The 22,934-nt window shown below is 37.9% G+C and overlaps 3 protein-coding genes and 1 long non-coding RNA gene across 9 annotated transcripts; 2 read left to right on the top strand and 2 right to left on the bottom strand.

Annotated features, from left to right (window-relative positions):
• Positions 1-1,509: 1,509 nt before the first annotated feature.
• Positions 1,510-4,198, bottom strand: LOC122834718 (40S ribosomal protein S26). 2 transcript variants are annotated; one of them, XM_044123416.1, is made up of 4 exons: positions 3,977-4,198; positions 2,182-2,359; positions 1,770-1,900; positions 1,510-1,608 (listed from the first exon to the last, which is right to left on the bottom strand). In XM_044123416.1, exons 1-4 carry the CDS (start codon positions 4,181-4,183, stop codon positions 1,573-1,575), a joined length of 552 nt encoding a protein of 183 aa, XP_043979351.1. In that variant the 5' UTR covers positions 4,184-4,198; the 3' UTR covers positions 1,510-1,572. The 2 variants fall into 2 exon arrangements, with proteins under 2 accessions (XP_043979351.1, XP_043979352.1); XM_044123417.1 differs by lacking the exon at positions 3,977-4,198 and adding an exon at positions 3,512-3,583.
• Positions 4,105-5,794, top strand: LOC122834721. Its single transcript, XR_006371238.1, has 3 exons — positions 4,105-4,186; positions 4,614-4,736; positions 5,708-5,794. It is a non-coding gene; the product is annotated as an uncharacterized LOC122834721 (long non-coding RNA).
• On the bottom strand, positions 5,594-7,739 carry fkbp11 (FKBP prolyl isomerase 11). Its single transcript, XM_044123418.1, has 6 exons — positions 7,346-7,739; positions 7,198-7,260; positions 6,282-6,369; positions 6,123-6,156; positions 5,951-6,021; positions 5,594-5,844 (listed from the first exon to the last, which is right to left on the bottom strand). The coding sequence occupies exons 1-6, from the start codon at positions 7,472-7,474 to the stop codon at positions 5,636-5,638; spliced, it is 594 nt and encodes a 197-aa protein (XP_043979353.1). The 5' UTR covers positions 7,475-7,739; the 3' UTR covers positions 5,594-5,635.
• A 3,498-nt stretch (positions 7,740-11,237) lies between these two features.
• LOC122834716 (ADP-ribosylation factor 3) lies at positions 11,238-20,219 on the top strand. 5 transcript variants are annotated; one of them, XM_044123402.1, is made up of 5 exons: positions 11,438-11,511; positions 14,415-14,646; positions 14,730-14,840; positions 14,930-15,054; positions 16,608-20,219. In XM_044123402.1, the coding sequence occupies exons 2-5, from the start codon at positions 14,499-14,501 to the stop codon at positions 16,767-16,769; spliced, it is 546 nt and encodes a 181-aa protein (XP_043979337.1). In that variant the 5' UTR covers positions 11,438-11,511; positions 14,415-14,498; the 3' UTR covers positions 16,770-20,219. The 5 variants fall into 5 exon arrangements, with proteins under 5 accessions (XP_043979341.1, XP_043979337.1, XP_043979336.1 ...); XM_044123401.1 differs by having other exon boundaries at positions 11,457-11,544; XM_044123404.1 differs by having other exon boundaries at positions 11,487-11,555.
• Positions 20,220-22,934: the final 2,715 nt, after the last annotated feature.

The following is a 22,934-nucleotide window of genomic DNA, read 5'->3' as shown; positions in this document are numbered from 1 at the left end:
AAACAGTTTTGAAAAATGTTCTTAAAATTCAAGACTGGCTCAGGCTTCAACCTTGTGTTCGTGGTTCGAGTCTTTTCCCTCGTCAGTTTTTCATTCACTAGTTTTCCTATTTCCAGGTTCAGACAACGTTGCTTTTCTAAGACCAACTAAATTGAGCCCACTCAGCCACTTTAGGCTTTAAATGAATATTAGTGGTTGTGCCAGTGTTGTGAACAGTTCCTGTTTAGTCTTACTGATCCCAGTTAATTGATTCTTGCAGTTTTAACAGTTGTTTAGATATGCAGACGTTCTGAAACATGTTTGAAAATAACGGTTTAAGGCCACGTGTTTGTTTGGTATTAGTGTGGTTCAGTGCGGCACCAAATAATTTCCTCATAAATGGGCCAAAGAACCACTTGTTTGCTACTGTAAAGCACTTTTCCTTGGTTATAGCAGCGAGAGGAAAATTCAGACATTTGTACATTTGGGAAAAGGCTGTTTATTGCTGTTATTAAAGGCTTTTGGACATTCTAATCCTCATCTCCACTTTATTTTGTGGAAGTCCTTTCAAACTGTGTGACGCAAACGTATACCTCATTTAATCTGGAAGGAAAGTTTTAACTAAGCACATATCTCTGCTAAAACAGACTTGAGTCACATTGCACTTTAGTATTTCAAAGTCTAAATTCACATAAATTTTCCTTTTGACAGGAAATGAAATGCCCGTTCTTCAGCAGTGAACAATATCCTGCCTTCCTGAGGATGGTGTTATATGGGGAAGGGAGGTTTTCTGAAATTTAGATTCCTGCAGCTTTTTTAAACACCTAGTGACCTCATTAAGAATGTTAACTTTAAAGCATTCATCTTAAATATATTTGTACAGCAAAAGGATTTAATCCCGAGGTCTCCCTTTGCGTTTTCATTTAAACCCCCTCATGCAAAACCTTTTTAAATGTAGAAATAAATGTTGTGCCTTTAGTTGGAAGTCTTATTTTTCTGACAGCTGTCTTTTTTTACACTAAATGCTGTTCTGGCCCAGATTTATTATTCCAAACTCTAATCAGATCCAGTTTCTAAACTACTGGCTTATTTGTTGTTGGGTTTTTTTCCATTCATATTCATATTTTTTGATCCCATAAAAAAATCCAAAAGAATCATCTTGGCTCTCAAGTTTACAATGCGTCATATCCTCTATTTACCCACTAAAGGCACAAGTTTGATCCCTCATATCGTTCCAAAGCTATTGGTTCCTGAGCCAACCCAAAAACGTTCCAGATAAATCACTACTAAATACATCAATTCAAGTTATTATATTTACTAAACTATAGTGATCTTTGTGACACTTCTTTAATGCTTAATCTTTTTCCTCTCAATATTGCTTTAAATAACTACAGCTTTTTAAATGTATCATATGTACTTTTGCATTTGCTTAACTCAATCTGAACTTGCTGTAAGTTTTGTACTGTAAGCATCTACCCTAAATAAAATCTAATTTGTGTTTCCTAGAAAAACGAGATTGAGTTTCACTGATTCAAGTTGTGTAAAGATGTTTTAATTTTCTTTTTCAGGAACACAGCATCTTCAGATTTCACTTTACATTGGTTTTGGAGGAGCTCTTGGTGCGCCAGTCTGTAAAGGAAAACAAAAACAGAAATGTCAACACAAGATGAAATTCCCAAGATGCTACAAACGTCTTGTGAGCTCATCTCAACCAAGTTATTTTAGTCTAAATCTGGAAGCCGGCTTATTCCAGAGCCAGTCAGACTTATAAAGTCTGGAGAAAAACTCACAGCGGGCCTGAATCTTGGTGGTGGGGTTCGGTCCTTCCTGGCCTCACAGGAGCGGTTCCTCACCACTTTGCTGTGGATGGCACAGCTGACACAGTAGTGCAGCTTCACGTAGAGCTTGGGCAGAACATAAGCTGCAAAGTGAAGAATGACATCAATTTATATTTTTTTTGTATAAAAATATCTCAGGTCATGGTTGGGAAATGTCACTCATTAGTACACAAATCAACAAATCTGATCTTTCAACTTAACATTTTAAAACCTAAAGTGTAGCTTTTGTCAAACATTTTAATACCTATTTTCTATCTAATATAACTCATGTAAATTTCACTTCTTTTAAAAAAAAAAAAAATTCAAATCCTTACTTTTAATTCATTGCTGAAATTTTAGGTATTTTGTTTGAGAGGACACTTACAGTCGAAGACGCTGGCGTCTGAGATGTCTCTCACAGCCGCTGCCTCCACAATGTTCCTGATGACAAACTTCTTAATGGCCTTGTCCTTGGGGACGCAGCGGGCGCAGTTTGTGCAGCGGATGGGCTGCACATGTCCACGGCCCTTCTTGGCACGACCGTTGTTTCTCCTCTTCTTGGTCTGTAACACACACACACAAAAAAAAGAAAAAAAAACCACACTAAACTCAGGTGACTGTTTTCATTTGACTATAAAGCAAAATAATAAACGGCAAGTTCCTCAAGTTTCCGTATATAACATACCAATACAAAACAACTGCACAATTCTTCATCTGTTCACTAATATACATTATTCAATAACACTTTCACTTGGACGGTTTGCCATCTTTTTATTCAATGATGTGTTGTGAAATATTAGATTGTCTGTATATACATTTTTGGTAGTTATGTTAGTTAAGGGGACTGCTACAGCTCAATTTACACACAATATCTGAAAAGGCAGGACAATCCAAAATTTTTATTTTATCTAAAGGTTTTGAATTTCAGCCTATTTTGGTATTTTTGGCTGGTTTTATCACAAGTTTCAATGTAAGCCAAGGAACATATTACCCCAGAATATCAGCTTTTAAAGCTCTGTAGCTGTTTTATCTTTATAACACTTTTCCTACATACAATATTTAATACCTACTGCGTATGTTACAAATAAAGCTAAATGCTAAAGGTTTCCTCCCTGTATAGACAATAGTATATCTCTTATTCTTATGATGGATTCAAAATGAAATTGCGTTTGAAACCTTGAGATTTAAATCTGTAGTACAATTCACAACACTCGGGAATGCAAATTAGGTCATTGTGAACCTCTAATAATGGAGAGGTGTGTTGAATTAAAACATATTAGGGCTAAGACGTTTTATCAAGGATGCGGTAGGTTAACCGACTGGGTTAGCTTCGGGGTTTTGAACTTGTAGCTGCCAAGAGACATTTTTACATCTATGTATTGTCAAGTTAGCGTTTTAATGAACTAACGCTCTTGAGACTCTTATTTTTGTGATATATTTATGTTGCTGCAGCTCGTCTCAGTTTACGTTAGCAGCTACTTTATCGTTAGCCAGCCCAACGAACACATGCACAAAATGGCTAGCCTGCTAACGGTTAGCATTAGGCCGCGACTCTTTTCTTACATGTTCTGATAGATATTAATAGCCTGTTCAACGTGTCGTGTATTAGTTATGTGTTTAAAAATGCTTAAATGTGTTCAGAACGCCACAGAATTTCGATTAAAATACGACTTTATTATGTGTGTGAAATGCCGCCGTCGATAGCACACACTCACCATGTTGCACGGGAAGCTGGAAAGAGGACCGGAAGAGGCTGCACGGCGACACAAGAACCCGTCCGCTCCGCCCTCTGACTGATTTAACCATAGAGTAAAACCTACCGTCTATAGAAGTAGATGTCTAAAATAAAAATATCTCACATATCATCTCATATATATGTGTATTTATGTCTATATATGAGATTGGTTCTTAGGCTGTTTTTAATCTTGTTTCGCAAGGTATAGGTCACTTGCATTTGATTTGTTTATTAAATTTAACTTGTACAATCGTTGTCCTTGGTCAGATGTAATGATTTACTCATTTCCGTTACCCATTCTCACACACCGAGATATACTTGTATTTCTCTACATTCATCAATTTCTCGATTTAAACCCTGCACTAATTGCTTGACAGTGCACAAGTGATGACTCAATACTGACCTCTAATTATAATGCAGTAGCATTACAGAGGACTTCACACACCCTGAAAGTCAAACTCCGTGAATCGCATTTTTTTTTCAGTTGTATTAGTTTGTCTTTAGTTGAATCTATGCACAAGTGGAATCGTGCAGCCAGAACTCTGGGAGCTTGAAAACGGCAGCTAAAACAAAAGCGGCGGTTGGAGTAACGGCCGCCTGGCAAGAAACTTGGTCTGAAACCACACAGCTGGCGGAGAAACGGCGGCAGCATCTGGTGAGTTCTCGTGAAAAACAAAAAAAACAAAACAAACAAAAAAAAACACATGTTCAGATGTTCGGGGTCACCAATGTGGAAGTCAGGAGAAAAAGACGAAACAATAATTTGAGTCTTGTTCTATTCTGTGTCTTCCGATAAAAAAATAAAAAAAATGGAATGTAGGACAACCGTTGGTGTCTTGTCACCTCACCTTCTCCCCTTCACATCAAGAGAATTCAGGTGTGAAATATATACGTTGTTTCCGCCACAGAATCATTGTTTTGTTGACTTAGAAGTGCACTTAGACAAAGATTTCAATAAAACTCCCCTCTTCCTTTGTAGAGCAGTAATCCCAGAGAATGGTGCTGCCATTACCATACTTTAATGTGGATGTGGTATTCTTTTGCTGACACTTTGTGTTTTTTTGGTTATATCTGACAAATAGGTTTTAGGCCCAGAAAGTCCAATGTGATATCAACAGACCATAACACAAAAGAGCTAACCCAGCTTTGGATTTCTCTGCAAGACGAGAATCCTGTTTTGCAATTCTTCCTTCAACCCCAGCCAGGTATTTTCTTGAAGACGGCCATTTATTCAAGCATTACATATTATACTTCTGTGAGCAGGGGTGCATCCTTAACCTGACTCATCACCTTTTGTCCAAAGAGATGATTTTGATCCTTTTAAACCTCTTTCCAAACTCTGCTAAATGATCCAAATGTCAGAAAATCCTTCTCAGACAGGGTGTGAACCATTAGGCAACCAGATTGTTGCTGCTTTTTATTTGCTTTGAAATGATTTTTCTTGAAGATTTTGTGGTTAAGTGTTTTCTTTTTACGGAACGTAGTGCTGTGAAAAAGTATTCCTTTTGGTCAGATAAAAAAAAAAAAAATGAAATAAATAAATAAATAATTCTGTTTGTATTTCTTTTTTGTGATACTCAAACTGATTTTAATATCAGGCTCCAAAACAAAAAAATTTTAAGAAAAATGTGAACTTTGACTAGACCACTCCAAAGCCGTTAAGTCTGTTTTTTCAGCCATTCAGTGATGAACTTTCTGTTGTACTTTGGATCATAGTTCTGCTGCAGTTTTGCCTCAAAACCAGGTTAGCTAGAGGTTAAAATCACAAACTGATGGCCGCACATTCACCATCAGGTGTTTATAAGGAAGAACAGAGTTCATGGTTCCACCAAGAGCCAAAGCAGTCCCGGATCACCATACTGCCACCACTGTGTTTGACTGTAGAGTGATGCTCCTTCTTTTTGTCAGACAATAGACTGTTTCCCAAAAGATCTTGGGAAAGATTGTAAAGATTTGGCTCAATTTTCAAAACATTTTTGACACAGCTATTATGGGATATTGTTTTTTTCACAAAGTGCTTACAAAGTGGTGTTCTGTATGAAATAAACCAAAAACAACAAAGTTCTTGAAAAAGTTTATTTAAATTAAATTCTCTGCCAGGATCTCATTTGTTCTTGCTCTTCTTATCTTTGGACTTCTTTTTGCTGGGCTTCTGGGCGTTGGCCTTTTTGTAAAGGTAAAGCCCCACCAGGCCGAACAGCGTGGGCACCAGGGCAAAACACACCAGGGGGAAAACGTCGTTGATGATCTTCTGCCACTGCGCCTGCGGTGAGAGAGAAATCACCTCCACCTCGAACTCAAGCGTAGCATCACCTGCGACAGAAGCCGTATTTTGCTGTCATCCACCAAGCATGTACAGAGACGTGACTTAATAAAAAGCATCATTACTTTTTTATTTGTCATCGTTTGGTCTGGGTACCTGGAATTGTAGGAGGGTATCCTTTTTTTCCGTATGCAAGGCGAGAAGGGATGGTGGCTTTTATTTTTTGCCTGAAGACAGGAAAACAAATTTGTTTCTGAAAAATCATTCGACACATTTAGAAAGTGTTTTCTTCTTTTTTTTTGACAAAAATCAAGCCTGTGGGACTGACCCTTCACAAACACCAATCAGGCTTTGCTCCAGACCTGTAAGGAAAGTCACACAACACTGACTATACGGAAATAAAAGGTCTCAATGAAGTGTCATTGATGCCGCAGGAAAGTTGCATTATTATTAATATTATTATTATTATTATTATTAGTTAATTTACCAGCAATAACTGTCCTCTTCCCCAACACCAGAACGAGAGGATCCTTGGACAGCGAGGAGTCAATCAACTGCCCATCCATCAGCTTTCCCTGAGCAACCAGAGAAATGGGAACACGAGTCAGAAAGAGAAAAAAAACAAGATTTCAGAGTTGCTGGTTGTTAATTAATGGAAATTTCAACCTCCAGCTCACAATTTAATAAAAATAATAATAAAAAGTCAATTTGTATCGTCTAAATTTTGGGGGAGATTTTATGGATTTTATTTATTTATTTTTTTTCTCAATTTTATAATAATCCATGTTTTTTTGAATTATTAAGGGAAAATAAATGCACAATATTAAATGGCACGGTACCATATGTGGCATTTTTCACCAACGTGTTAATTTCCACTAATGACTCACCCATGACACCGCTACCCACGTGGTAGGGTTGAAACTATAACTATATATATATATAACACAGTGAAAGCAACTGAACATTATAAATCGTTGCCATCATTTTTATGTTTCTACTATAATAAAATGAAAGCGATGTCCAACCGAGCTGGTATTATGCTGACGTGTTGCACCGCCCCTATATGCCTCATAGTAAAAATCTAAGTCGGATCGGTTCCCTTGTAAAGTCGCATGAAACACAGACGAGTAAAACCACATCATGTCCAAAGTGCGAGTCTGATGGCCTCTAAATCCCGAGCCTGAGGCTTTTTATCGCTCAGTCTGAGCCGCTGTATGGAAATGCAGCGGGATCCACATGATTCATGCGGACGGTGCCACATAGACAACATCTGCCCTCGTCATCAGCTGGGCTTGTCTCTGCCGTTGTTTGTAAAATATGAATTAAAATAGGTACCTTCCCCAAATACAGACGGGCTCGCTGCTTTACGGGGTAAAGAAGAGCTGAGTGTCTGATTGACTTACTGTGTAGTGGACTTGCAGCGTGTCTCCCATTGTGGAGAGTACTGAACAAGTTTCTGGCTTCACCTACAGCATGAAGAGTTCAGGAATTGTTATTTTGTTTCAGGGTGTTGCGTTGTAGCATTTCCTGCTGCTATATTGTAATACTCACCAGTGTCTCGACCTGCAGCTCATCTGTTTCACTTTCGTCAACCTGTGCGAGTGCACAGGAGAAAACAGCAAGCGCCAGGAGAAAAACCCGTGTCTTCATTGTGAACTTGTGGAGAAAAGCCGCTGCCATCCACTAACTTCCGTTTGGCTTCTTCTGCACCCAGCAGAGCGGACAGAAAGGGTGAATTATCGAGCTGCACCGCCTGTTTGGTCGATAAGTGCGTCCAAAATGGCTCGGCGGCAGGTAATGCTGAGGTGTTGTAACACTGTGGTGATTAGCCACCCGTGGATGTTGTCCCAACACCTGGGTCTCTCCACGAAGAGCCCGCCTAGAAAATTCCTCCGGCAGCATCCCATCTGCCTGCCGTGGGAGGGAAGCGGAAGAATTACTCCGCGCAGCCGCTAGGGGGCAGCGGCGCTCCTCTTCAGTTCTGCTCTCACGACAGCTGGTGGGAATTCCAAAATTTTCTTGGGATTCACACCACTTGGCTGAGGTCAGAAGAAAGAGCGTGATCTTTCGGAGACTAACATACCTGATTGAAATTAACACGTCATTAGCAGGCTCCACTAAGAGTTAGTGAATGGGTTCGGACCACCAAGAAAATGTTGGAAACCACAGTTACGGTCATGAACAGAACCAGTAGTTCTGTTTGACTGGTTTGAGCTTCGCTGTTTTTGACATCCACAGTCCTCTCAAATGTCCTTTAGAATGAGCAATTCGGCAATAGCAACGCAGTCAGGGGAGTTATGTAAGGAATTAGTTTAAAAAAAACAACAACAAAAAAAACAAATACTTATAAGGTTTGAGAACCGAGCTAACTAATCATTTTAAAGATTAATAGTTTAAACCATGGAGTTCCTTAAAAAAGGCATAGATTACTACTGATCCAAACACATGGAGTTAAGCCCACAATTATAAATATGCTTGGCTGACTAAATATGTAAAATAAATTTTCTTTCAACAAATAAGTTTCCGATTGGAAATGAGACAAGCATCTCTCAAAAGATAATAAAACAATGTAAAAGAAGTATCAGTTTAAGAAAAATAACTTAGAATTTAAATGAATAATAGAATGTTGAAAATCATCTAAATTCTTCCTTGTAGCCAATGAAAAAATATGCATTCAGTCAAATAATTCCTATAACTGCTGGACATATTTTTGCATGGTTCTTTGGGTATTTTGATGATGTATCTTTGATTATGAACTCTGTGTCTTGGAGGTTGGCAGGACTATTTGTGTCATTACCCTAATGTTTTGTTCCTTCCACAGATTCAAGTTGAGACTGTAGCTGGACGACTTCAAAATGATAACAGAACATACATTCAAGAAAAACACATTAATAAAATAAAAAAAGGACTACTTTAAACCTAAACCTGCCAGGGGTACAAATAATTTTGTCCTAGTCAAGGTCCAGATATTAATCCAACTGAGAATATGGAGCAAAACTTAAAAACTGATCTTTAGAGACACTTTACATTCAGAGTGATTGAGTTTTAGCTGTTGCGGAGTATACGTTTAATTTTCAGCCCACAGATGTGCAAAGCTGGTAACCCTGGAAACATTATCCATGCGTCACTTTTTGTAAAAAAAAAAAAAATAATAATAATAATAATAATTCTTGTGGAAAGTAGAAAAAGAAAATTATGTATCCTATGCCTTTCACTTCACAAATATTTCATATTTTGTGTTAGTCTATTAAATCAAATCCTACTAAAATATATTACTTAGTTTTATAGCCGAAAACAATCATAAGGTTCAGCTGAGTTTGCCTATTCCTGGAAGTCACGTCATTTAAAACGGAATATTTCTGAAAATGAACTACACCACCAGCTTCAAAACAAAAATGAGAAACTGATGTTTATGAAGGTCAATGTTTCATCATAGTTATTTAAAAAATTATTATTTGCCTGTAAAGTCTACCTAACTTAGAACTTAATCACAGGAACTTAATTGTGTTTTGTTCAGTTAAACCACAGCGAGAGATATTTGTTGCAAGCAGGATGCACCATGCAAAGGTTATTGTTGAAAACACAGCCATTCAACAGCTGTTCTGGCACAGACTCTGCAATTCATTTGTTTGCAATTTTTTCACCTTCTTAATAAGAAATTATGCTGACTGAAAAAGATGTAACAAGACTTCTTGGCTTTTCTTGTTTCTGTTAGTAAACTCTTAGAAATAAAGACACCTTTGCATCTCTTCAACGTTAAACTTTTTAAGAATCAAAAAATATTATTAAACACTAAGCATGGATTGTTCTCACAGATTAGAGACATTCTGGAAACTGCTTATGATGACAAGTCTAGTTTTCTTCACCTATGACTCACATATTAAGCATCTTCACCTTCCTGCCAGGAAGCACTTGTTACCAGGTAGCTAAATGTCAACAAGTAACACATGAAAAAATGAATTACAATTTAACTAGAAGTCCCTTCAATGCTTGCAGATTCAATACATTTATGAACTGCAACAGTATGAATGTTCTTCTGAAAGAAGAAATCCCGACTAATGCCAGATATTGTAGGTTCCCCATGGCTCATGTGTTGATCATGGAGTTCCTACACGTTCATACATTTTAGCTTAATATCATATTTGACATCTTCTAGAATACCGGACCTTCAAACCTGAGTCAGTTTTACTTTTAGCAGATATAATCAAAAAGACCCTAGAACATACAACATTTGTCTCAAGAACAATTTTTCCTGATAAATTGTAAAAGGCAAAATCTTTTGAGTCTGTGCCAGCAGTTTTAGAAAAAAATGAATGTTTGAAACCAAACATCTAAACATGCATAGAGCATGTTTCATTCAGTTTTCCTTGTTGCATTAAGTACCAAGATGGACCTAAACATTAAAGATTGTGCTTCCATGAGAGTGATAATAATCACTCAAGAGTGATTTCCTCCCTAACAGAGAGAGACTTATTCTTATTTAAACATGTCTGACTAACCAGACAATCTGAAAACAGTTTGTGCTGCTGCAAGATAAGAACTCATGACTCATCTGGGTGCCAAACAGATAAAACCTACTTCCCCCATCAAACCACAGTATACTCAGAACTATGCAGGTAGAGTTACTTCTTTATATTTTAGATCTATGATCTGACTCAGTTGCTACATTTACATGTGCATCAGTTAACAATAGGAAATAGATTACATCACCCACAGACCTGCAGCTTTGTCCGTTTTAAACTGTTCACACCCCACTTCATGCAGTTTCTTATTGTTATATTTTCCAATGCTATATTCTAAAGCAATACTTTAAATAGTTTTATGAACCGAGTAATTCTTGTCTAATATTAATTATGCAGATTTGAAAGAAATTAATGGGTTTCATGTCTTCTAAATTTTTTTCACTTAACTTCATAATTAAATGAGTCTGCATCTCACACCTGGAGTGTTTTTTTGCATGCCTGGGATCAACATGATGCAGTCAATTACAACATAAAGACCCAAAACCCACAAAGACAGGCCCATTACACCTTACAGAAGGTTTTCCAAAAAATCAGAATATCACTGAGAAGGTAGAATATTTATATTTGCTTACAATAAACCTCAAAAAAGCTTGAAATTTACATATATCTGAAAACGCTGGTTAATACACATGCGCTTTCCCTGATTGAGGCATTGAAATAGTAAATGAAATGTGTTTTGTTTCACTCTGGCAGTGTGCTAAAAAAACCCAACAAGGTTGGAAAAAGTGAAAGTTTGCATTCAGGACATACTGTTTGAACTTTCAGATTAAACTTTTTGTATCCCAAAGTATCCAACGAATTATAATATCTCCTGGTTATTGCTACACTTTGTAGCAATGACCCCAGAAGTACCTCTAGAACAATTACTCCAGTAAAAGTAAAATATAAGGTGTATTATAGTTAAATTCTTTGTCTTTTTTCAAAATGCTATCCAAGTAAATGTAACCAAGTAAATAGTTACTATCCATCTGTGGTCATTATCACAAAAAAAGAAGCAAACTTATTCAATTATAATGCTAAAACCGTTCGATGTTTCTAAAAAAAAACGCATATAAACACAATTTGTAGTTAATCCCTTAAAAAAAAAATCCCACTAGCGCCGCTTTAGTTTAAGTATCGCGAGTTTTCGTGTGTTGGCGAGTTGTCCTCCGGGAGATCTCGTGAGACCTTTCAGTAGTAGACTGCAAGGCTAAGGTAAGCGAGGACACCGACCGCACCATCAGCACGGCAAGTATCACGTAGGTTCCGACAGGTGACTGAATTATACGGGGGAATGTGTCGCTCCGGTAGCGGCCGCGCTGCCTCGGTGCCGCCCGGTCTCAGGCAGCAGCGGCCGGCTCGCTGTAGCGGGATGCCCTCTGAGGTGATGAGGGGAGGGAGGGATGGAAAAACGGATGAATGGGGTGGATAAAGACGGTTCAAACGCTAGCAACCGCCGCATCCAAATGTTTTGGGTTGTTTTTTTTAAGTTGATAAATTGATATAATTTAGTATAATTTAGCTCACAGCGTTTGAGAGCCATGTGTGGTGAAATGTAATGGATCTGAGGCTGCTAACGGGGCCAGACAGGACGGCTGTAACGTTACCTAATGTAGCATCCCGGGCTAACCTGACACACCGGAGCTCTGCTGCTGCCCTTACTTACCTCCCTCCATGCAGGGATAAAAGCCCCACATAGCTGAGAGGGGAGCTGGAGTCAGGCAGTGATCAGGTGCTCTGTCTCCTCTTTAGCACCATGGACAGGGCTGCAGAATATTTCCTGTTTCTGTTTTTATTATCTCAGTAAACTGAAAAGCAGCAGCAGCAGTAGTATCTGTTTCTAGTAGCATATATTTGATCAAATTGTAAGCAACTGTACCCATTTCCACACAGATTCAATTATTATCATGTACATCATCAATGAATTTAGTTCAGAAAGGACAATCCTCTTGAAATTTCCCTTTGCAACATACAATTTTTGTTAAATCCTTTAGATAAAAGTTACTTCTGCTGCTTAGTATGCTTTTTTTTTATATATCTAATTCAATATTATTTAATTTAGTATCTTCCAAGTGTGCATAACTATGAGAAAAAATAGTGTGGAAAATAGGTACTTCTTTCATTTCATTTTCTAAAACATCCATCCATTCAGGAATCCATTCAAGCACAGGTCAATTAATCTATGTATTCAAATAAAATCTGACAAATTAATTCTGATTATTTGTTGCTTTCCAATAGCAGGGTTTCCCCCAGTGTATTATGAGCCTGGAGGGCCACCAGGCTTTACTTGTGCCCCCACCAGGCTGTCTTTTTAAAATGTTTGCATTTTTTAAGGCTTTATAGTTGATATTCAGGTATTAATCTTCCAATATTTCAATAACACATAATTAACCTTCGATAGGCTTAAAGATACAGAGTATCTGAAAATTTGACCTGGGCAGAAAACCTGCAGTATTTCAGCTTTAATTCTCGTCATAGTCTCCATTTCAAAGTGTTTTGTATTGTCATGGAAAATAAGTTAGCTCGGTGTGTTTTTTTTTTCATCATGTAATGCAGCTGAAAATGAACCCTTACCATCAGATTCTAGTGGCAAAACATTTTTTTTTCTCTCTCTCTCTCAAGTTTAGCTTTTTATAAAACTCAGAAAACACAATTCTGGTTTTATTGTGTGTCTTAAGGCCTTTAGCTACGGCAGTATCTGGTGACATGGTGCCTGGCTCATGTCTTAAATGCGTCCTAGTGAGGCCTGATAATGTAGGACATGCTGCATGTGCTCTGAGGGGTTGGCGCCGTTGCAAGCTTACATGTGAAGGAGAAGGAAAGGCTGTGAAAGGAGTCTGAACAGATTGTGCTGCTGCCTGGAGTCATGGCGCAGACATGCATCTCTGTCACCTTCTGATGCCGACTGTCGCTGTGCAACAGCGCGCCACACCTGTTCAGTGCAATTTATTTAAAAGAGACATTAATCAATAATCGGCAGAGTTGAACTTGCACACGTGTGTGAGTGCAAAATCCATTTGCAGAAACTAGGAGGTTAACTAAAGAAAACAAGATTAATATATTAAATAACATGAGTTGCTCCAAGTATGAGCTGTCCTATAAGAGAATCTGACTGCCAAAGGCACTTATCCTTACTCGATTGTCCTACAAATCTTTTTTATGATATCTGCATATTTAATCCCTTTTCACTAAGATAAAAATGAATGTACAGTTAAAAACATGCAGTAATGGTATTGGTTTGACTTTCATAGCCAACGTTTTCAAGCCCTTCCTGTCTGTGTTTAACCCATCATACAGTATGTGGCAGAATTATACTTATGCTTTTGCAGAACTAAAACTTCTCTTTATGTTCCGTAAAAATAAACTCCATTCTGTTCACAACTTCTTTTTTCTTTTTTTTTTTTTTTACATGTTTTAAAAGTGAGCAATTAATGCAGCACTACAGTTTATTCTTTTGACACAGCAAAATAACTTGCACAATTTTTTCTATCAACATTGAGAAACAAACATGAGTTCAGCAACCAGTCAGAGATCGTATGCTGACTAGTTATATATATTTATATATATATATATATATATATATATATATATATATATATATATATATATATATATATATATATATATATATATATATATATATATATATATATATATATATATATATATATATATATGAGGTGAACCTACTTTAGGAGAGTTAATATAGAAAACAAGAGGACCGAGTTTACAACCCTGAAGTACACCAAGATTGCTGGGTTTTTTTCTGCAAATATGCATACAGTGGCTCAAAAATACATACAGTGACATCTACTTATCCAACAAGTGACACAAAGTTAAGGAATATCCTTAACATAATGTGTAAAAATAATTTAGAGGAGCCAACGTAGAAACCGATGGTACACCAACATTGCTATTGATCTTTATAGTTGACATTCCTTTTGTAGCTTCTTTTTATCATTCGAAAATATTCAAGAAAGTCATTAATATACAAATTAAACCACAGATTATCTATTATAGATCCCTGATGTACACCCTCATTGGTATCAAACATTTTGGAAAAAAAATGGTTTCAGAGAGTTTGTTCACTATAAGTCTTTTATTTTGTTTCTTTTCAGTCCTCCTTAATTGTCGGTCCCTGCAGGACGACAACAAATTGCCTCCAGCACCTTGACTGAAGCACTAGAACCTGTTCTGAAGTCATGGGGAATATTTTCGGGAATTTGCTGAAGAGCCTCATAGGAAAGAAGGAGATGAGGATCTTGATGGTGGGGCTGGACGCTGCTGGGAAAACGACAATCCTTTACAAACTGAAACTGGGGGAAATAGTCACCACCATCCCTACAATCGGTGAGCTGAGATAATCACATTAATTGCACCATCACGGTTATTCATTGTGTTCACATGAAACATGACTTCTCGCCTTTCCTCAGGATTCAATGTGGAGACGGTGGAGTACAAGAACATCAGCTTCACTGTGTGGGACGTGGGCGGACAGGATAAGATCCGGCCCCTCTGGAGGCACTACTTCCAAAACACTCAGGGTGAGCAGAGCTAATCAGCCAGCCGCAGCAAATGTCTGCTTGTTTTCAGAAAGCGGTGAGTTCAGTCTGATTTATTCTTACTGTTTCAGGTCTGATCTTTGTGGTGGACAGTAACGACAGGGAACGTGTGAACGAAGCTCGAGAGGAGCTGATGAGGATGCTGGCTGAGGATGAGCTGAGAGATGCAGTTCTCCTTGTGTTTGCAAATAAGCAGGCAAGAAGTCTTTAGTTCTCAAACCGCTGCAATGTATATCAGATTATCGTCTGTTTCATGGTGCTCCAAGTATTTATTTTCACAAGTCGCAGCTGGTTTAAACTATTAGAGTAAAAGAGCGTTCAGGACACTGTTCCCACCTCCATTGCGATGAAACGGGATATTAAAATGCGAGATGCATGTTTAAAAGTAAACAGAACAGTCCTGCCAGTCATACAGAAAGAATAATCATACACATTTCACAGCTTCAGATGCATGAAATCATAATTACGTGCCGTAATTAGAAGCTCTGCAGGGAGCGACGTGTGGGACTTATCCTCAGGAAGTGAAAAGCTGTAACATTCAGTCCTGCTTTCTTCTTGACAAAGCTTATAAAGGTTGATGTTTCTTTGGAAAACAAGCTAAAAAGTGGTTTTGCACACTCACCAAGTCTCCATAGCAACCTATATAGCCTTTCAACATGTCAGCCTCTTGATTTGAGGCATGCCAGAAAAAAAAATCCTTTTCTGACCACAGTTGTCAGCGCTACTTGAACTTTGACTAGAAAACATGTTCTTTGGTCAGATGAGGCTAAAACTGACACTCCAGGTGGGTTTGGTGTGAAAAAAGGATAAATATTTGGAAAAGCACATAATCCCTACTGATAAGAACAGAAGAGGATCTGTGATGGAATGGGCTGTGACTCTTCCAAAGAGAATAAAAACCTTCAATCAATCAAATTTTATTTGTGTAGCACATTTCAGCAGCAAGGCATTTCAAAGCGTTTTACATCAAATCAAACACAGAAACACAATGCAACATGGAATCAACAATCAAAACACGACAATGAGTCAAATTCCATCAATAAATTTGTAATTGATTACGTTTTAAATACAATCCTAAACAGGTTGGTTTTTAGTCGAGTTTGCATCCAAAACCTTGTCAGAGTGCATAACATTTGAAATACCAGGACATTTAGGGTATTTTTACACCTGATAATCTGTTCGGATCGGTTTGATTGGGGACCAAATTTGCAGCATTTGTTACATTTTGAGCTGATGTGATTCACTTTCACACTGCACTGTGTCAAACGAACCAAACCAGTTGAAAAACCTGTTCCCCTCCTCACCTGTGGTGGCGCTGCACCAAGAACCACAGAAGGAAACGACATGAGTGCAGCTTCCTTCTTCCTGAAATGTAAACAACAATGGTGTGGCATCAGATTTTAGCGACTGTAGGATTTCTCTTCTGTCTTTGGCAAAAGGACACAAACTATTGCTCTCGCTAACAATGGACTCGCATGTTTGTTTTGGTTGTACTTACCCAGAATGCCATGCACTACAATCCATTTTTTTGCTTCTAGAGCGGTCTCCACTAATTCTCTGTTTGCGCTAACCTTGTGAAATGTTGCCAGACAAGATTTATTGATGCCATATTGGAAATGAAGGATCACAAAGCTGATTACCAGGCTGTGTGTCAACAAATGCGATACATCAGATTGAATTCTTTTTCATTAAATTTTGATTTTTAAAAGATTGCTGCATGCTAACCTTTCCCCCCCCTTGTATTGACAGGATTTACCAAACGCCATGAACGCCGCGGAGATCACAGACAAGCTGGGCTTACACTCCCTCCGTCACCGCAACTGGTACATCCAGGCCACATGCGCTACCAGTGGCGACGGCCTCTATGAGGGCCTTGACTGGCTGGCCAATCAACTCAAGAACAAAAAGTAAGAGGGGGAGGGGCAAACCTGGAAAACACAGCCAGCAAGCCACCCGATCCAGTGTTTTGTTTCCCCTGGGGATAGAGGGTGAGGTTTTGGTGCAAGGATTTTGAATGGTAGGCGCAAAACAAGACCCTGGTTTTGAGGGAGACTTCATTTTTGCTCCGTGCTCAGTGGTTATTTAAAGAAAAAAAAAAAGGTTCATATCTAACCACATACACTGATTCACACTAATCGTAAACAGTCACAGCAGACACTTGCTTTTGCTCCGTCCACCTCTCGTTCTTTGGTTCGGTGTGCTCCGTGTTAGTTTGTAGGTGCCGTGTCCAGTTTTCGTTTTCCGGCTGTGACTCATTAATCGTTGTCCTGTCCTGCAGGGTCACAGAGATGTGTTACACAGCCACATTTATCTTTGCGGGTTCTGATGGTTTGCTCTCCTTTCCGTTTTGTTAGCGTTGCTGAACACTTAGTCTTTGTGTCGAGATGCGGAGGGATTTTTCATCACAAACAGCTAAAGAAACAATTGTACTTGGCTTCAAACATAATCCCATTAACTCAGGTCAACCTCTCTGTCCCTTCTGACAAAAAGCTTCCCCACAGCATGATGCTGCCACCACCATGTTTCTTGGAGGGAATGGCAGCACCCTCCACATGCTAAACAAACAAAATTTTACTGCCGTATTTCGGGAATATTATGGTACTGAACTCTATTGATCGCCAATCAACTTTAACCAGCTTCCCAAAGTCCCTGCTGAAGAAAAGCCTCCCCACAGCATGATGCTGCCACCACCATGTTTCATGTTTTCCCATTTCAATTAGTCTTCTTTGGGATGCCACTTATTTAAGGAACTGTGGTTTACATCACTGAACTGCACAGAGTAACTGCGTTTCATCATATTTTCAAAGTTACTGATATTTATTGATACTCGAAACAAACAGTGGAGAAAATTGTGGAAATGATAATACTGTCAGCTTTGAGGGGTTTTAAAAAACATTGATTGAAATTTATCGAGAGAACGAAATATCTAAATTTGTATTACAAGATATTTGTTTTTATCATAAATGATTTGATAAATGTCCACCTATAGTCCCCTATATGGAAAACATTAAAACAGGAGATGGTTTTCTTTCTTTGAGACTTTCTTCTTGCCTCTCTTTTATAAAGATCACATCATGTGGAGTTAGAAACTGCAGCAGCCCTGTGTCAGTTTCACTTTCTGTTTTCGTTGTTGCGTTGTCTGCGGATTCAAACCATCACAGCTGGCTCTGATGGTTTCCTTGCAGGCAGGAGAGAAATAATAGCTCATGAACATTTCTCCCATCATGCTAAGGACACGTCCTCTTACTGCCACATTATGGAAATCGTTTGAGAGCCATGCTGTGTTAGTAGTTGTGGCAACCTGAAGCACTGAAACTGGACATTTTAAATATTTAAACTTGTGCTACACGCTCTCAATTACCTGACATGGATGCAGCCTTATCAGCAGCCCTTCTTCATTCAGAAATCTGTACATGAGGAGGCTGCTTGTCGGTTTTCTCTAACCTGTTCTTATTGTCGCCACAGAAATTGACTGAAGCTCTGCGATCAGCATGAGGTGCCAGCATATGCTTATGTGTTGCTGAAGCTTACCTTCAGTTGTTACAAAAGTGCTTTATATATCAAAAATTACTTAAAATAAACCTGACTTTGCAATTTGGCACCTTGAAATTGGGCCACTGTCTCTTTAAGAGGCTTTTCCAACACTCTAATTTGTTGTCATCCCAACAAAGCTCCTCCATCTTGCTGCTTAAAACCATTCTTAGGAGCGTTGGACTGAAAAGTAGGTCATGTGGTGAACTCAGCAGACACGCTGTCCCACCAGGTGTTTGCTAATTGTTGCTGCCGCTAGTCTGCAGGAGCTGAGTGGGGGAGTTGTGGAGGAGGGCTGCTGTGTGAGGTGGGACCTTGGCTCCAAGGGCAAGATTTATGGGAAAGATGACACTTTGTGAGAACCAGTGTTTTACACAGCTGAATGGTTGCTGCAGGAGATTAAAGGATTTCTCAAACATGCATGAAAGAATCAAAACAACTCTCCAGGTATGCTTTTGATGAGGGAATGACATTACAATATGACATAAAGTTTAAAAAATGGCCTACTACCGCCCCTTTAAAGTGAGACACAGCTGCTTGTCCTCCTTCTAATGCGTCTAAATCAGCTCTCAAATAGCACCAGCTTGTGTTTTTTTTGTTTTTGTTTCCCCTGTTGATTCTGTCACTTATAGCTCAACTACTGAATGTGAATATTGTGAAGGTATCTTCACCTGGCTGGAATTATAGATAGTTAATGTTCTGTTTGCATATTTATTGAAAAGAGAGACGATACGTCTCCACCTTCGTCTCTGACTGATGATGTCACGGCTGAAACCAGCAGAATCCACAGATTTTTAATGTCTTGCAAAAGTATTCACCTCCTCTGCATTCTGCCACATTGCAACAAGTGAACTTTAATGTTTGTGGCTGGATTTTTAGGTGATCAACACACAAGGAATTGCATAAGCGTGAAGTGGTTTAAATTATTGCCTTGTTCTCCAGTCCATTATTTCATCAGCTTTGACAAGTTGGCTTGTGTTTTATGGAAAAAACATTATTGCCCATGTTTCAAAGATGGAGTTGTTGTGTGCAGTATTAGTTGTCTGACACATTCAGTGTTTTGCTTGTTAAGTTTTAAGCTCATCTGACAGGATCAGACTTTTATTGTGAAGACAAATTTCCTTCCAATTTGCTGTTGTGCATCACTTTGCGTTGGTCTGTCTCACCATTTCCTGACAAAATGTGTTGAAGTTTGTGATTGTCAAAATGAGCAAATACCAAAAGTTAAAGTTCAAAGCCGTACGAATACTTTTGCAAGGTGCTAAATGTCAATAAAATGTTTTCCCTGTGCCATACTCGGTCACATCCCATCAGCAGTGTCACCTACTGAACATCCCCTGGCATCTTATCAGTACTTTTCTCATATCTAACGTGTTTTACGGTAGTGGATCAATTCATTTTGGGGGTTCATGTGGCCTTATAGTTAAATTTTTAATTTGACTTGCACTTATTTATCTATTTAAAGAAAAACAACCTGCTGTTTATTAATCAGCGCCCTCAAAAGCCAGATTTTGCACTGCACTTCACATTGATAAGGCAAACATTTCCTCACGAGGCGTTCTCTTTGTTTTGCTGTTTTACTGGATTCATGTTCAGTGGTTGGACTTCTTCTTTGGTTTTCAAATAAACTTTCACGTAGACGGTGTCTGTAAAACAATGGTAATTAGTGTGGAAAAGAATATCTCCCTTCATTTATTCTTTACCATTATAGTTGCACAAGTAGATTAAAAAAAATAGTTCCAGTGCTGAATGCATGGATACATCTGTATGTGATGTAAGACAAGATCCTGCTGTATTAAAAAAAACGAAATAAACTCATTTATTGTACAACCCGTCTCCCCTGCTTGGTGTGTTTGTTACTCATGCATTGTAACAAAAAAATAAAAAATAAAAAAAAATAAAAGACAGTACATCTTAATGTCAGAAATAAGTTGAAATAACTTGTATTTCTGTCAATTAATGCAACTCAAAATAGGTTTTGTTTTGAAGTAATACTTCAGTTGTTTTAAGGGCGGCACAAGTTTTGGGGAATTTTAAGTAAAAATAAATAATTAAACCATTGGCTTCCATTGACTCATTTCTGTTCAAGTTGACTTTATATCTAAAATGAAAGCCCAATTGAGCATATTGATATTTTTTCATGCATTATTGTCATTACTTTTTGTTTATAGATCAGAATGGGGTGAACAAGTAAAATAAAAATGAGGCAATACAAATATTTTTTATGATCCCTGCAGAAACAAGCAGGAAAGTACAACAGACCACCATAATTTGCTAGTTTATTACTGCACTTTAAATTAAAACCTTCAGTTAACAAAAAGATTTCAAGTGAACATAATTTTATTTGTTGTTTCTACTTATATTTTTAACAAGTGGCATGAACTTTTAGATAAAAAAAAAAAAAGCCCTGCTGCATCTTCAAAAGTTTTAATTTGATCAAAATTTTAGGCCTTAAAGTGTCAGGAGTGTTTGTTACGTCATAATTTTCACTTAGTTACAACTTTAATGTGACTTTTGTTATTATACTATAATAAAACACAAACGGCAGTGACGCACAGCATCAAACAGCCCTGGGTGAAATCTGCTCCTGCAGCTGATTTCTTGATTTAAGTCACTCGTTTCTTTTTCACGTGGATCTTTAAAGTTACATCATGATTTCAAGTATATTTTAAAATCCATTGAACTTTGCAGACGTGCTGAATCAAGTCATTTTCTCCACTTTATAGAGTCAGGAACATCTGGGGACATGAGTCCTGTGCTGAACAACCCTGTAGTAGTCACATTAGTAAAGCATACAATTTAAAGCCTCTGGGACGTGATTGCACATTCACTTGTAAATGATGAGCTGCTGCAATGTTTGACCAGAAGAGGGCGACAATATTCCGCTAAAAGGACATGGAGGACGTCCTGCGCTTCACGCTTCAATGTCTCTGAAGAGGCTTTTAAGGATTTAAAAAAAAACATTGACAAGATCATAAACAACTCAAACCCATTAAAGTAAACTGCTAAATCAATTTCACCGTTTTAGCACATCTAATCAGTTTTTTTTAGTGCTACAACTATAGTAGAGTACACTTTTGTTTATTTTAGAAACAGTATAAATATCAGCCTCTACATTATTAACTGGTTTGATTGCATCAGATGACGTTGCACTGATTACATGTAGTAAGGAGAACATTTCGAAGTTCCTATTTTCACTATAAGAGATTTTAAAAAAATTTTTTGAAGAAAAACAAGTTTTGACTAAGTTATGGAACATTTGTGGAGATACATTCTCTGGACCTCTGGGTTACACAATGTCATTTTTGTTCCAATGAAAGGAACTCTTAGTTCTTCTTAATTCCCACAATGTTTGGGAATTTTGGTCAATTTCCCAACAAAGTCTTTTGCAGAGATATTTACACCTTGAGCATATTAATCCTGACAAAGCCAAGAAGTCGAAACACTTTAGTTAAAGAGCTGCTGGAGTTTTCACCTCAACACACCTTGAACATAGATTTCTAGTTAGGCTTGTTTATTTTTTATGGTTTTATGATCTGGGTTTGTTTTTTTTTCACAAAAACATCTGAAAGTGTGTTGTACATCTGTTCTCAATCTTTGTGTGTCCATCATCTTTTAATATAATTAGTTGGTAAATTTTGGACAACATTGTGGGAACAGTTCCACTTCCCTTTCCAAAATCTCTGGGCATCATTTATTCACATGGATGTGTGAGTTTACTGTTTACTGAAACTTGACAGAACACCTTTAGGAGGGATCAGTTTTCTCATCCAACAAAACAAATACACTTCTGGAAAAGGGAAAAAGAAAACTACTAACACATGTATCTAAACCTTGTGGAAAGCCTGTCAGAGCTGCACAGTGTGGGCCGACTCCATAATAAACCAGACGGAGTGAGAATTGGATGTCAGTCCGGTTCATTCAGAGAGAAACAAATATGTTTTTGCAATATAGTCGACGTCCGAAGGGGTGAAATAAGTCGATGGGCTTTTAAGTCTTTGAACAGGAAATTACGTCGGACAAAGCCAACACAGGAATATAATCAGCTTTCATAACATGTTTTGAACCAGCAACATAACAGGCTTTTTATAGTATCTTAGACAATTTGTTCTTTTAACTTAAATACATTTTCACTTGGACCTTTTTTCAGTATCAGGTCACTTTCTTTGACTTTTTCACAATATTAACCTTTGGAGAGAGCCTGTTTTGTATCTGACAGATTTGATTTGTGTTAAAATAAATTGTTTTGCAGTAATCTGTAGGGATGAGAAGCAGTTTTATATTTAATAATCCCTTCCTGTTACTAGTGATAACTTTGTCTTGAACAACCTTCCTGCTTCCTTACAGGACAGTATTAATTACAAAGGTTTGTTGTTTTTTACCCTCCGTACATTTTCGATGTTGTTGGATGGAACAACTCAAGATGTTTGTGTTCCTGAGAGAGACTGGCGGTGCAGGCAGAACCAGTTACCGCGGAGCGGTTTGGCCCGCTTGTCCACTCCTTAGGTTGTTGTTTTGTTTTTTTGTTTTTTTTTACTAAGGTTC

Source organism: Gambusia affinis, linkage group LG07 (genome assembly GCF_019740435.1).
Source record: "Gambusia affinis linkage group LG07, SWU_Gaff_1.0, whole genome shotgun sequence".
NCBI lineage: Eukaryota > Metazoa > Chordata > Actinopteri > Cyprinodontiformes > Poeciliidae > Gambusia > Gambusia affinis.
Note: the sequence above shows the minus strand (reverse complement) of the source record. Positions and strands in the feature narration are given on the sequence as shown.

What these genes read in the sequence shown, in the direction of transcription:
- LOC122834718 (XM_044123416.1), bottom strand. Translation starts at nt 4,183, where the DNA reads ATGCTGCCGCCGTTTCTCCGCCAGCTGTGTGGTTTCAGACCAAGTTTC. An exon ending in CACGGAGTTTGACTTTCAGG is followed by an intron (nt 2,360 to 3,976) that starts GTGTGTGAAGTC and finishes TGTGTGTTACAG; the next exon opens with ACCAAGAAGAGGAGAAACAA. An exon ending in AGACGCCAGCGTCTTCGACT is followed by an intron (nt 1,901 to 2,181) that starts GTAAGTGTCCTC and finishes TTCACTTTGCAG; the next exon opens with CTTATGTTCTGCCCAAGCTC.
- fkbp11 (XM_044123418.1), bottom strand. Translation starts at nt 7,474, where the DNA reads ATGGCAGCGGCTTTTCTCCACAAGTTCACAATGAAGACACGGGTTTTT. An exon ending in AGCTGCAGGTCGAGACACTG is followed by an intron (nt 7,261 to 7,345) that starts GTGAGTATTACA and finishes TTCATGCTGTAG; the next exon opens with GTGAAGCCAGAAACTTGTTC. An exon ending in CGCTGCAAGTCCACTACACA is followed by an intron (nt 6,370 to 7,197) that starts GTAAGTCAATCA and finishes CTGGTTGCTCAG; the next exon opens with GGAAAGCTGATGGATGGGCA.
- LOC122834716 (XM_044123402.1), top strand. Translation starts at nt 14,499, where the DNA reads ATGGGGAATATTTTCGGGAATTTGCTGAAGAGCCTCATAGGAAAGAAG. An exon ending in CACCACCATCCCTACAATCG is followed by an intron (nt 14,647 to 14,729) that starts GTGAGCTGAGAT and finishes GCCTTTCCTCAG; the next exon opens with GATTCAATGTGGAGACGGTG. An exon ending in CTACTTCCAAAACACTCAGG is followed by an intron (nt 14,841 to 14,929) that starts GTGAGCAGAGCT and finishes TTACTGTTTCAG; the next exon opens with GTCTGATCTTTGTGGTGGAC.